The sequence below is a fragment of the Rutidosis leptorrhynchoides genome, chromosome 9 (genome assembly GCF_046630445.1).
Source record: "Rutidosis leptorrhynchoides isolate AG116_Rl617_1_P2 chromosome 9, CSIRO_AGI_Rlap_v1, whole genome shotgun sequence".
Classification (NCBI taxonomy): domain Eukaryota; kingdom Viridiplantae; phylum Streptophyta; class Magnoliopsida; order Asterales; family Asteraceae; genus Rutidosis; species Rutidosis leptorrhynchoides.
The window spans coordinates 12,522,208-12,533,478 of record NC_092341.1 but is presented as its reverse complement, the minus strand read 5'-3'; the positions used below and the strand labels follow the sequence as shown (position 1 = coordinate 12,533,478).

Genomic DNA, 11,271 nt, shown 5'->3' with positions numbered 1-11,271 from the left:
AGAAATACATATGGTAGTTAACGAAAAATATATTGATCCTGGTGTATTCAGTTTATGGCATAACAGATTAGGCCATCCAGGATCAACAATGATGAAAAGGATTATTGAATGTACTCATGGACATCCACTAAAGGATAGAAAAATCCATCATGATACAATGGTTCCATGTACATCTTGCTCTCTTGGAAAATTGATAACTAGACCCTCACCACTTAAGGTTGAGAAAGAATCACCAATGTTTCTTGAAAGAATTCAAGGTGATATATGTGGACCAATTCATCCACCATGTGGACCATTTAGATATTTCATGGTTCTAATAGACGCATCTAGCAGATGGTCTCATGTTTGTCTGTTATCAAGCCGTAATGTGGCATTTGCAAAATTTCTTGCCCAAATTATTAAATTGAGAGCTCATTTTCCTGATTACACCATTAAAAGGGTGAGACTTGATAATGCTGGTGAATTTACATCTCAAGCATTTAATGACTATTGCATGTCTATAGGAATTGTTGTTGAACATTCTGTTGCTCATGTGCATACACAAAATGGTTTAGCCGAGTCATTGATTAAACGTTTACAGTTAATCGCTAGACCATTGATAATGAGAACAAAACTCCCTGTATCTATATGGGGTCATGCAATTTTACATGCTGCTGCATTGATTCGCATCAGACCAAGTGCAAGTCATAAATATTCCCCCCTACAACTTGCTTTTGGTCAAGAGCCAAATATTTCCCATCTTAGAACATTTGGTTGTGCAGTGTATGTTCCAATTGCAACACCACAACGTACAAAAATGGGTCCTCAAAGGAGGTTGGGAATATATGTTGGATATGAAACATCTTCAATATTAAGGTATATTGAACCTATGACAGGTGACGTTTTTACAGCACGTTTTGCTGATTGTCATTTTAATGAAACATTGTTCCCTAGATTAGGGGGAGAAATGAAAAATAAAGAAAATGATGTTTCATGGTGTGAACCTCAATTAAAGTATCTTGATCCTCGCACAAAAGAATGCGAGACAGAAGTTCAAAAGATAATGCATATACAAGAACTTGCAAATCAATTGCCTGATGCATTTACAGATACAAAAACGGTGACAAAATCATATATACCAGCAGTAAATACTCCAGCTCGAATTGAAATTCCAAAAGCTGGCAATAACGTCACTCATGAATCTTTGCCACGTCAGAAACGTGGAAGACCAATCGGTTCAAAGGATAAAAATCCTCGAAAAAGAAAATCAGCTGATAATGAAGTAAAAGAAAGTGTTCAAGAAGAACCACAAATCAGTACTCCTACTGCAGAGGAGATTGATGATGTCAATACAGAAATTGCAATCAATTATGCATATTTAAAAATATTATGGAACCGAAATGAAATGAAAAATCTTGATGAGAAATTTTCATTTAATGTTGCATATGACATCATGAATAATGATGATGATCCAGAACCAACATCTATGGTTGAATGTCAAAATAGACATGATTGGGCTCAATGGAAAGAAGCAATACGAGCTGAATTAGAATCACTCAATAAAAGAAAAGTTTTCGGATCCATCATTCTCACTCCTAAAGATGTGAAACCTGTAGGATACAGATGGATTTTTGTCCGAAAAAGAAATGAGAAAAATGAAGTTACAAGGTATAAAGCTAGACTTGTAGCTCAAGGTTTTTCTCAAAGACCGGGAATTGATTATGAAGAAACTTATTCTCCTGTTATGGATGCAATTACTTTTAGGTACTTAATCAGTCTGGCAGTTTCTAAAAATTTAGAAATGCATCTCATGGATGTTGTGACTGTTTATCTATATGGATCACTTGATAGTGATATATATATGAAGATACCTGAAGGATTTAAGGTACCAGAAGCATCAAATGCAAAACCCAAAGAAATGTATTCGATTAAATTACAAAGATCTTTATATGGGTTAAAACAATCGGGACGTATGTGGTATAACCGATTAAGTGATTACTTGATAAGCAAAGGGTATACAAATAATCTTACTTGCCCTTGTGTTTTCATTAAGAAAACAACATCCGGATATGTGATCATAGCTGTTTATGTTGATGATCTTAACATCATAGGTACAAATAAAGAGATCCATGAAGCCATTCAACTTCTAAAGAAAGAATTTGAAATGAAAGATCTCGAAAAAACCAAGTATTGCCTTGGTTTACAAATTGAGCATATGCCTAATGGTTTACTTGTACATCAAACAACATATACTGAAAAGATTTTGAAATGTTTCAATATGGACAAGGCAAAACCATTAAGTACTCCTATGGTTGTTAGATCACTCAATGTTGAAGCTGATCCATTTCGTCCATGTGAAGATCAAGAAGACATTCTTGGACCAGAAGTACCATATCTTAGTGCAATTGGAGCTCTTATGTATCTTACAAATTGTACAAGACCTGACATTTCTTTTGCAGTTAATTTGTTGGCAAGGTTCAGCTCTGCTCCTACCAAAAGACACTGGAATGGGATCAAACACATATTTCGATACCTTCGAGGAACTACTGATTTAGGATTATTTTATTCTAACGAATCAAAACAAGATTTGGTTGGTTATGCAGATGCAGGTTATTTATCTGATCCACATAAAGCTAAATCTCAAACTGGATATGTATTCCTAAATGGAGGTACTGCAATATCATGGCGTTCTCAAAAACAAACACTTGTTGCTACATCGTCAAATCATGCCGAAGTGATTGCATTACATGAAGCTACTCGAGAATGTTTTTGGTTGAGATCAATGACACAACTCATTACTGATTCTTGTGGACTAGAACGCGATAAAAGTCCAACAACTATCTATGAAGATAATGCAGCTTGCATAGCACAGATGAAAGAAGGGTATATCAAAAGTGACCGAACAAAACACATACCACCTAGATTCTTCTCATACACTCAAAATCTCATTAAGGACAACCAGATTGAAATGAGATATGTGCAATCTAGCAAAAACTCTGCTGATCTTTTCACGAAAGCACTTCCAACTGCTATTTTCAGAACACACGTTCATAACATTGGCATGAGACATGTTCAAAAGATGTAACAGCTGAAGCGATGTCTACTTGAGGGGGAGTCAACTCCATGCTGCACTCTTTTTCCCTTAGCTAAAGTTTTTTCCCACTGGGTTTTCTTTAGCAAGGTTTTTAACGAGGCAGTAATTTATAGTTGATCTTCAACAAAATAAAATTGCTATCCAAGGGGGAGTGTTATAATAATAATAATAATATAGATATGGATAGTCAATTTTGGTGTATACATATAGTCAATTTTGGTACACAAAGTATGTATTTTTATATTGAGATTTTAGGCTATAAATACTCATGAATGCAAGCATTAAACTTGCACCATTTCTCACACTTACAAAGTGTTTCTTTCTTTCTCTCCATTATCATCTTTGTTCTTACACTTCATTATTAGTATTCTAAATCAAGAATCAAATCACTAAAGGTAGTTATAAGCCTACTGAATTATAACATCAAGAATCAAACCACTAAAGGTAGTTATAAGCCTACTGAATTATAACATCAAGAATCAAACCACTAAAGGTAGTTATAAGCCTACTGAATTATAACAGAAATGACAATTTTATCCTCATTAGGTTGCACATGATCGAAGTTAACGGAATTTTTTAACGAGCATAAGTGACGTGACTTCCGATGTAATTTTTGCAAACTATGGTGAACAACAACGTCAAAAAATGTACATAGACTACATGTTTAATCTGGAACTACGGACATAACTTTTACAAATTATGAAGATCAACCACGTCAAAAAAGTACAAACCACCTGCGTAATCTAGGACCAACCGCACCATTTTTCCTTTACATGAATGTAACGATATTTCATTTCCATATACCGTTAGTTAATTGGAATGCTTACGAAACCAGAAACCACAACGCATAAAACTATTGAAGTTGAAATTGAAAATGAAACAACGTCAAGGTATTGGTGTATTGGTGGACCTGACTTCCTATAAAGGAGGTCAGTGCTTCGACCCTCATGCGTTGCAAAATATTTCCTTTAAGGTTACCTCATCATTTTATGGGCCTTAGAGGTCTCGGACGTCTTGAGTTCGAGCCTCACCCGGGGGATTTTATCTCATGAATACTCGTATGGATTCGCCGAGTGGGTTTCCTTCTGATGGGCGGTAGGATTGTAATAGTTCGTCCCAGGAAATGATCGGGTAAGTGGGTTCGATATCGCGTTCGAACCATCATCGGTGAATCGTAACCGCTGTTTATAAAATGAAATGCTTATGAAACAATAACGTTAATGATAAAATAAACTAAAATGTTTGTACAAAAATTTAGTGAAAAAAAAAACAAGCGAAATTTGCAAACACATACAGTTTTTATTACCATGACTAGTCATTGCAAACAAGGTTTCTCTAGCAAAGATGGAATACTTAAACAAAGGTTACAAACCAAATCAAAACATAATCTTTTCATCACAATATCATATATGTATCATCATATATGATAAACACAGCCATATGCAGAGTACATCAAGTTAAATCACACCTCTCTTCATCACTTGCATAGAGATGCAAGTACGCGACGAGGTGGCTTTAGTAGCGGTTGTCGAGAGTGAAGGACCATGAGATTATTAACAAGCATAACATCACCGTTCTTCCACGGTATCACAACACATTCTTCGTCCATTATTTTCAAACACTCCTTCTGAGCTTCATCAGGCACAACGGCATCATATCCGAGCTCGATATACGTATAATCATCAGCATTTCTACCATTCGGTGGGCCAGTCTTTGTAAATGCAATATTATTAAACCACGTTTTACGTTGATTATTTTTGTCAAATCTGAAGGCTGGTAGTGGACCTGTAGAAAATTTTACCGCATTCCCCTCCATCCATTCTAGTTTTGCGTCCTGTTTTGCTGCCCTGCAATAAAAAAATAAATTGTTTTGAAACAAAATTTCGAGTGACCTTTCAATTTTGATTTTTGATTCGCCACTGAACATCAAAGTAAATTTATGTTCACTCCCGAGGGTCTCAGCATTTTTAAATATAAGGGAACATGTGAAGGTAAAGCGTGCGCAGAGAAAAAAGTTAAAACCTTTCCTCTGCAACATTCTTGTCGTTGGTCATGTACGCCGATTTCCAACCTCTACCACCAACGTTTGATAGATCATTATCATCCTTCATTATAACAATAATCTTTACTCCATGTTCTTCCAAATCCGCAACGAATTCGGGGTACTTTTCTTTCATCTTATCGTAAACAATATGACTCAAGACTATTGGAGTTTGCCCGCCCTTTCCTGGTTCTAGTTCACAAAAGAAAAATAGCTTCGAAGGGGAGTCTCGAATCTGTTATACACGTTCATTACTATTAGACTAATTAATTAACTAACTAGTACAACTAACTTAATAATGATCTGCATTGAATCAAACATTAATTTAATTTTAAAATACATAAGCCATCTCATGATGGAAAGGAACTCGTATTTCGGGAGGACATTCGTTAGCTGTGTAAACCCGACCAACGACTTTAGTTCGAGTAGCTAGACCGCTTACGTATTCCAATTCAGGGAATTCGAAAGCTTCTACAACGTCGTTAAAATCGGAAGGAGACTTAACGGGGAAGCCTCGAAAGAGAATCACACCACATTTATCAACAAGTGACTCTAGCCATTGCTTCTCGGCTTTAATAGCCTCTTTAAAAGAACACACTTTTTCTTCTTCGGTCAAGTTAGAGTAAATGTTTGTGTTTGGGGTTAACACCACCGGAAAGATAATGCCGTGGTCGTAATGTTTTTGCTCCGGTAAGCTTACTTGTTGAAAGAATCTTTCGGTGGCCATTTGATATTGATACTGTGTCTCTAGTTGTTAGTTCATCTAACATATATGCAAGTATGTAAGTACATTTATTATTTATTAATAAAACTTTTTGAGATCTAATTCATCTCGAGATCTCATATATTCCCCCATCCTACGGAAGTGTGAAATAATATATGCTTTAAACATTGACTATATGATGTTACATTGTATATGGATCATATCATATTACCATGGCCAATACAAAATTTATTTAATATGATACGAATAGGAATTAGGAATACTTATGAAACTATAAGCCAGTTTATAAAACAAGAGAAAATTGCAAAACATGTATAATTTTTATTACAATTACAATATCGGTTTTTGCAGCAAACATGGAACACTTGAACAAAGGATAAAAAGGATGGTAAAGGACAGATTCTTTTTGAGTCTTCCAAACTATATTTGTTAACATTTTGGCAAGAACGATAGTACAAGTCTTTACATCACTTGCAAAGAGAAGCAAGTACGCGTCGAGGTGGTTTTAGTAGCGGTTGTCGAGCGTGAAGAACAATGAGATTATTAACAAGCATGACATCACCGTTCTTCCAAGGAACTACAACACATTCTTCTTCCATTATTTTCGAGCACTCCTTTTGTGCTTGATCAGACACAAGGCCACCATTTCCAAGCTCAATATAAGTATCATGATCATCAACATTGATACCGTTTAGTGGAACAGGCTTAGTATATGCAATGTTATTGAACCACGTTTTATGTTGACTTTTTTTGTCGAATCTAAAAGCTGGTAGTGGACCTGTTGTAACTTTTACCGCATTTCCGTGCATCCATTCTAGTTTTGCTCCCTGTTTTGCTGCCCTGCAATTAAATATACGTGTGAGCAATGTTTAAGTATAGTTACTTATTGTATACAAGCAAAAAACTTTAAAAAATAAAAATATGAATTTATAATTTTATAATAAGGTATTATAAAGCAGTGAAAGAAATTATAAACCTTTCCTCTGCAACCTTCTTGTCGTTAGTCATGTATGCCGACTTCCAACCTCTACCGCCTACGTTTGATGAGTCATCCTCATCCCCCATTACTACTACATTTTTCACTCCATGTTCTTCCACTTCTGCAATGAACTCGGGGTACTTTTCTTTCATCTTATCGTAAATGATATGACTCAACACTAATGGAGTTTGGCCGCCCTTTCCTGGTTCTTGTTCACAAAAGAAAAATAGCTTCGAGGGGGCGTCTGGAACCTGTTAGACATGTACATTACTATTAGAGTGCCTAATTATCTAATTAGTACTATTAACTCAAGAACAATACTACAGCTTTTGCCTATTGTTACATGTCTGGTTGCAAACGGCGGTTGCGACAGCTTAGTGACTAGCCCGTCATGTTTCGTCTAAAGACGTCTAATTAGTCGGTCAACGCTAAAAGTCAGGTCAAAGTAGGTCAACGTCGGTTAAAAGTTAACTTTCGTATGGTCTTGTTCTATTGTAAACGAAAATTCCAAGTTCATTTAAAAATTAGCCGAGAAAACACCGTCTTACATGGTATCCTGTAAAGATAAATTAATAAAACACTATAATTATAGAAAACATTATATAAACCTATATATTATTTAAACTAAGAGTATATCTTCTTATTTTTTAATCATTTATTTTTAAAATATTCAGGTCTGAAATATTTATATTAATATTTTTTATTTAAAAATCGACGTCGGTCAACATCTGTCTCAACCCCGTTTTGACCGATTCAACCTTTCAAGGTCCTAAACCGACTCGTCTACGTCTCGCGTATTCTTCAACCTTGTTTACATGTTAACATACGATCGTATAGATTTAAGGGGTTGCATATAAAAAAACATATAACATGCTGGATGTTTTTACATATTGACTTGGAGACATTAATTGCGTATATGTGTGGAATCAAACATTAATTTTACTTACATAAGACATCTCATGATGAAAAGGAACTCGATTTTCCGGAGGGCTTTCATTAGCTGTGTAAACCCGGCCAACGACTTTAGTTCGAGGGGCTCGACCTCCTACGTATTCAATTTCAGGGAAACCGAACGCTTCCACAACGTCATTAAAATCGGAAGCTGACTTAACGGGGAAGCCTCGAAAGAGAATAACACCATATTTATCAACAAGTGACTCTATCCATTGCTTCTCGGCTTTAATAGCCTCTTTAAAATCACTCTCTTTTGCTTCGGCAGTGAAATTACAGTCGAAGTTTGTGTTTGGAGATAACACCACCGGAAAGATAACGCCGTCATCGTACTGCTTTTGCTCAGGTAAGTTTACTTGTCGGAAGTATTTTCCGGTATCCATTTGATATTGATATTAATAGTCTAACTGTCAAGTGGTTATATATTATTTATATATATCAATGCATAGGTACATTTATTATGTATTTATTACTCCATATTAAACTGACTTTTAAGATAGACACATGACTAGATCTTCCGGTCGCTTGCCCATTGAAATAAATTATATTAAATTTGAATAAATACAGAAAAAATTGACTTCCTATAGACACTAGTTAATACAGTATTAACTAGTGAAGATAATGTATAATTTTATTAAGGACGCAGGATAAATTAAAGTTGGCGTTCTAATGAAGTGAAGGTCATGTATATTCACCGATAAACCCATCCGCCACTCACCACCAACCACCCGCCCACAACCAACCACCACATATTAAAATAAGGGACTCATATTTACAAAGCGATGCAAGCACGAGTGGATATCAAAGCGATGCAAGCACGTGAGAATCAATTGGCATAGTTGGCTTCATAATCCGATATCGCTCTTTGTATAGTCGCGAGGTCGGGAGATGATCTAACGTCTCTACTTATTTATTCCCACGGATGCAATCTTTGCATCTGTTTATATATTGTATAGACTAGGCATCTCCTCTTGTTGTATGTGGTGGCTTTATGCACCTTCGAGAACTACATGTACATTTGTGTGTTTGTTATAATGAAAAATTTATGCTTTTCAAAAAAATATTTACAATTCACAAAAGATGACCTCTCACATGAATATTAACATGAGAATATGAGATTAAAGATCCTAATTTAAAAAAAAAAAAAAAAAAATGCTCCATTTATTGTTGGAGGCGGGTTATGCAGCTGCATGGAGATGATCGCGTGGGTGGTTTGGTACCCTGGTTGCTCTCAAACTACTTGGTCAAAAAAAAAAAAAAAAAAAAAAAATATAAAAAATGGCTTGTCTTACTAAAATGGGCAAATTGTCCAAAAAGGTAACATAAAAGTTAATATTTTTTAATAAAGGATATATCATTTTTTTTCTTTGTCCAAAAGGGTGTCTGATTTGAATTTAGTAGGTAAAAAGGATTCTAATATGAAAAAATACCAATAAAAGTTAATATTTGTTCACATGTGCTTCCACATAAATTTCACCTCATCTTTAGGTGGCGCCACATCATCATCTTCTCCGATGAGGTGGTCGCCAAAAAATCGAAATTTTGGCCAGAAAAAGTCGTCGGAAAATTTTTTGATTAAAAAATTTGATAACATGGCGTCGGAAAGTTCGATGACGTGGCACCGCCTCATCAGATTCGATAATGTGGCGTCTATGTGGAAGCACGTGTGGACGAATATTACCTTTATTGGTATTTTTTTTCAAATCATAATCCTTTTTACGCACCAAATTCAAATCAGACACCCTTTTGAGCAAAGAAAAGAACGATATACCCTTTATTGGTAAATTGTGACTTTTATGTTACCTTTTTGGGCAATTTTCCCTACAAAAAATTTATCATTGACAACGAACCTTTTATAACTTCTACTGCATTCCCTTTCATCCAATCTAATTTTACTCCTCGCTTCTGTCTCCCTGTAAACAAAACATCCTAGTAAGCATAAAATACTTATATGTCGTTACATATATGGTTTATAGATCAACATTAAGTTGGTAAAGTAAATTGTGTTACACATAATAAGGTCTAATGAAAAGAAACATAAACCTTTACTCTGCAACTTTCTTGTTATCGGTCACCTTATGAAGACTACCAACCTCTGCCACCAAATATAAAATACTGAATACCTTTCCATTATAATTTTGTTCTTTCCTACACAGACTAATTTACCTCCAATAAGCTAAAAACCACAAAAATGTGTCACAGCTAAAAACTGCTTATTGGATTACAACTTACAAAGTATTATGTGATTTTGAGATTCATTACAACTTACAAAGTACTATTTGATTGATTTATATAGAATATATATCGATCGATATAGCCCTAGAATATAAATGTGACATATGAGTCTTAATTTAATCGACATGCCGCTGCTAACAAACAGAAGAGGTACTGTATAATAACTAAATCACCGCAGTAGTAAACATCTGAATTAATGATTTTTGGGGTAAACAGGTAGATTTAAAATCGAGAATTTGAGGGCTAAAAATGTATACCTTTGCTTAATTAGTTCTTGTGAAGTTATATGTTGAAATCTTGAATGTTAACATAATAACATGTGAATTTCACGTTAAATCGAGTAATATCAGAGTGGTTTTCGTATTTGAACAGAGTGATTGGGTTGACTGGAGAAGAAAAAGGGTTTTCTAGTTCATGTGAGACTAACATTGAGAATACACAATTTCGTTTTATTTTCTTTTCAAAAGATAAATATATAATTATAAATTTATTTTTTTAATTTCTATTTTTTTAAATCATTAATTATATTACTTGACAAGATTATATTTATAGACAAAATTACGCCGGTCGTCCTTGAACTTATATCGAAATCACTGACGTCGTCCTTCAACTTTTTTTTTTTTTGCTTGAGTCGTCACTGAACTTGCAAAAAATAACGTCTGTCATCCTTGAAGCATGTGATAAACATGTGAGGGTAGTTTAGTCTTTTTAACAACTTTTAATTAAATAAATTAGTTCATCATTTCTTTTCTTTATCTTTTTTTTTTTTTTTTAAACCCAATAACTATTTACTGTAGCCTTTGATATCTACCTTCATTTTCATCTCAGATAATCGTTCACCATCATTGTGATAAGATCCCCAAATCAAACTCTAGTTTATTCCTTTTTTACTCCTTTTAAGATAGAAGAAAACCCTAGATCGTTTTCCTTCTCTCTGCAATTGTCGCCACATCTTCTTCTGTCATCTCCGTTCGCTAGCATCTCTCCGGTGGCAAGTAAGTTTATATCAAGAGTGATGATTCTGACTACATTTCCAACCGTTTGATTGTGTAACCTCCACTCGTTACCGGCAAGTTGCGGTGGTTCTGGTGGTTGTGACGTGGTGGGTTATAACCGTTCTGGTCGTTATAATTTATAATTTAATAATTTAATAATAAACAATTAAAAGAAAAAGGTTGATTGAAAATGTAATGCAAGAGTGAGGACTGAAACATATATGGTGCAGTGAAAAAGATGATGATTTTATGAAGAAAAGTCAAAATGTCGTC

At 34.7% G+C, this 11,271-nt stretch overlaps 2 protein-coding genes across 5 annotated transcripts; both read right to left on the bottom strand.

The window, feature by feature from the left end:
* Nucleotides 1-4,550: 4,550 nt before the first annotated feature.
* Nucleotides 4,551-5,841, bottom strand: LOC139869422 (clavaminate synthase-like protein At3g21360). The gene is made up of 3 exons (XM_071857739.1): nucleotides 5,455-5,841; nucleotides 5,096-5,349; nucleotides 4,551-4,920 (listed from the first exon to the last, which is right to left on the bottom strand). The coding sequence occupies exons 1-3, from the start codon at nucleotides 5,839-5,841 to the stop codon at nucleotides 4,551-4,553; spliced, it is 1,011 nt and encodes a 336-aa protein (XP_071713840.1).
* Nucleotides 5,842-6,181: 340 nt separating this feature from the next.
* Nucleotides 6,182-10,411, bottom strand: LOC139866247 (clavaminate synthase-like protein At3g21360). 4 transcript variants are annotated; one of them, XM_071854430.1, is made up of 6 exons: nucleotides 10,261-10,411; nucleotides 9,812-9,863; nucleotides 9,619-9,681; nucleotides 7,765-8,774; nucleotides 6,815-7,068; nucleotides 6,182-6,678 (listed from the first exon to the last, which is right to left on the bottom strand). In XM_071854430.1, the coding sequence occupies exons 4-6, from the start codon at nucleotides 8,149-8,151 to the stop codon at nucleotides 6,306-6,308; spliced, it is 1,014 nt and encodes a 337-aa protein (XP_071710531.1). In that variant the 5' UTR covers nucleotides 8,152-8,774; nucleotides 9,619-9,681; nucleotides 9,812-9,863; nucleotides 10,261-10,411; the 3' UTR covers nucleotides 6,182-6,305. The 4 variants fall into 4 exon arrangements, with proteins under 4 accessions (XP_071710531.1, XP_071710532.1, XP_071710530.1 ...); XM_071854431.1 differs by having other exon boundaries at nucleotides 7,765-8,175; XM_071854429.1 differs by lacking the exon at nucleotides 9,812-9,863.
* Nucleotides 10,412-11,271: the final 860 nt, after the last annotated feature.

Coding starts and splice junctions, on each gene's coding strand:
- LOC139869422 (XM_071857739.1), bottom strand. CDS start 5,841: ATGGCCACCGAAAGATTCTTTCAACAAGTAAGCTTACCGGAGCAAAAA. Junction 5,350..5,454: donor TCCATCATGAGATGGCTTAT/GTATTTTAAAAT, acceptor CGTGTATAACAG/ATTCGAGACTCCCCTTCGAA. Junction 4,921..5,095: donor AAGAATGTTGCAGAGGAAAG/GTTTTAACTTTT, acceptor TTTTTATTGCAG/GGCAGCAAAACAGGACGCAA.
- LOC139866247 (XM_071854430.1), bottom strand. CDS start 8,151: ATGGATACCGGAAAATACTTCCGACAAGTAAACTTACCTGAGCAAAAG. Junction 7,069..7,764: donor TTCATCATGAGATGTCTTAT/GTAAGTAAAATT, acceptor CATGTCTAACAG/GTTCCAGACGCCCCCTCGAA. Junction 6,679..6,814: donor AAGAAGGTTGCAGAGGAAAG/GTTTATAATTTC, acceptor ATTTAATTGCAG/GGCAGCAAAACAGGGAGCAA.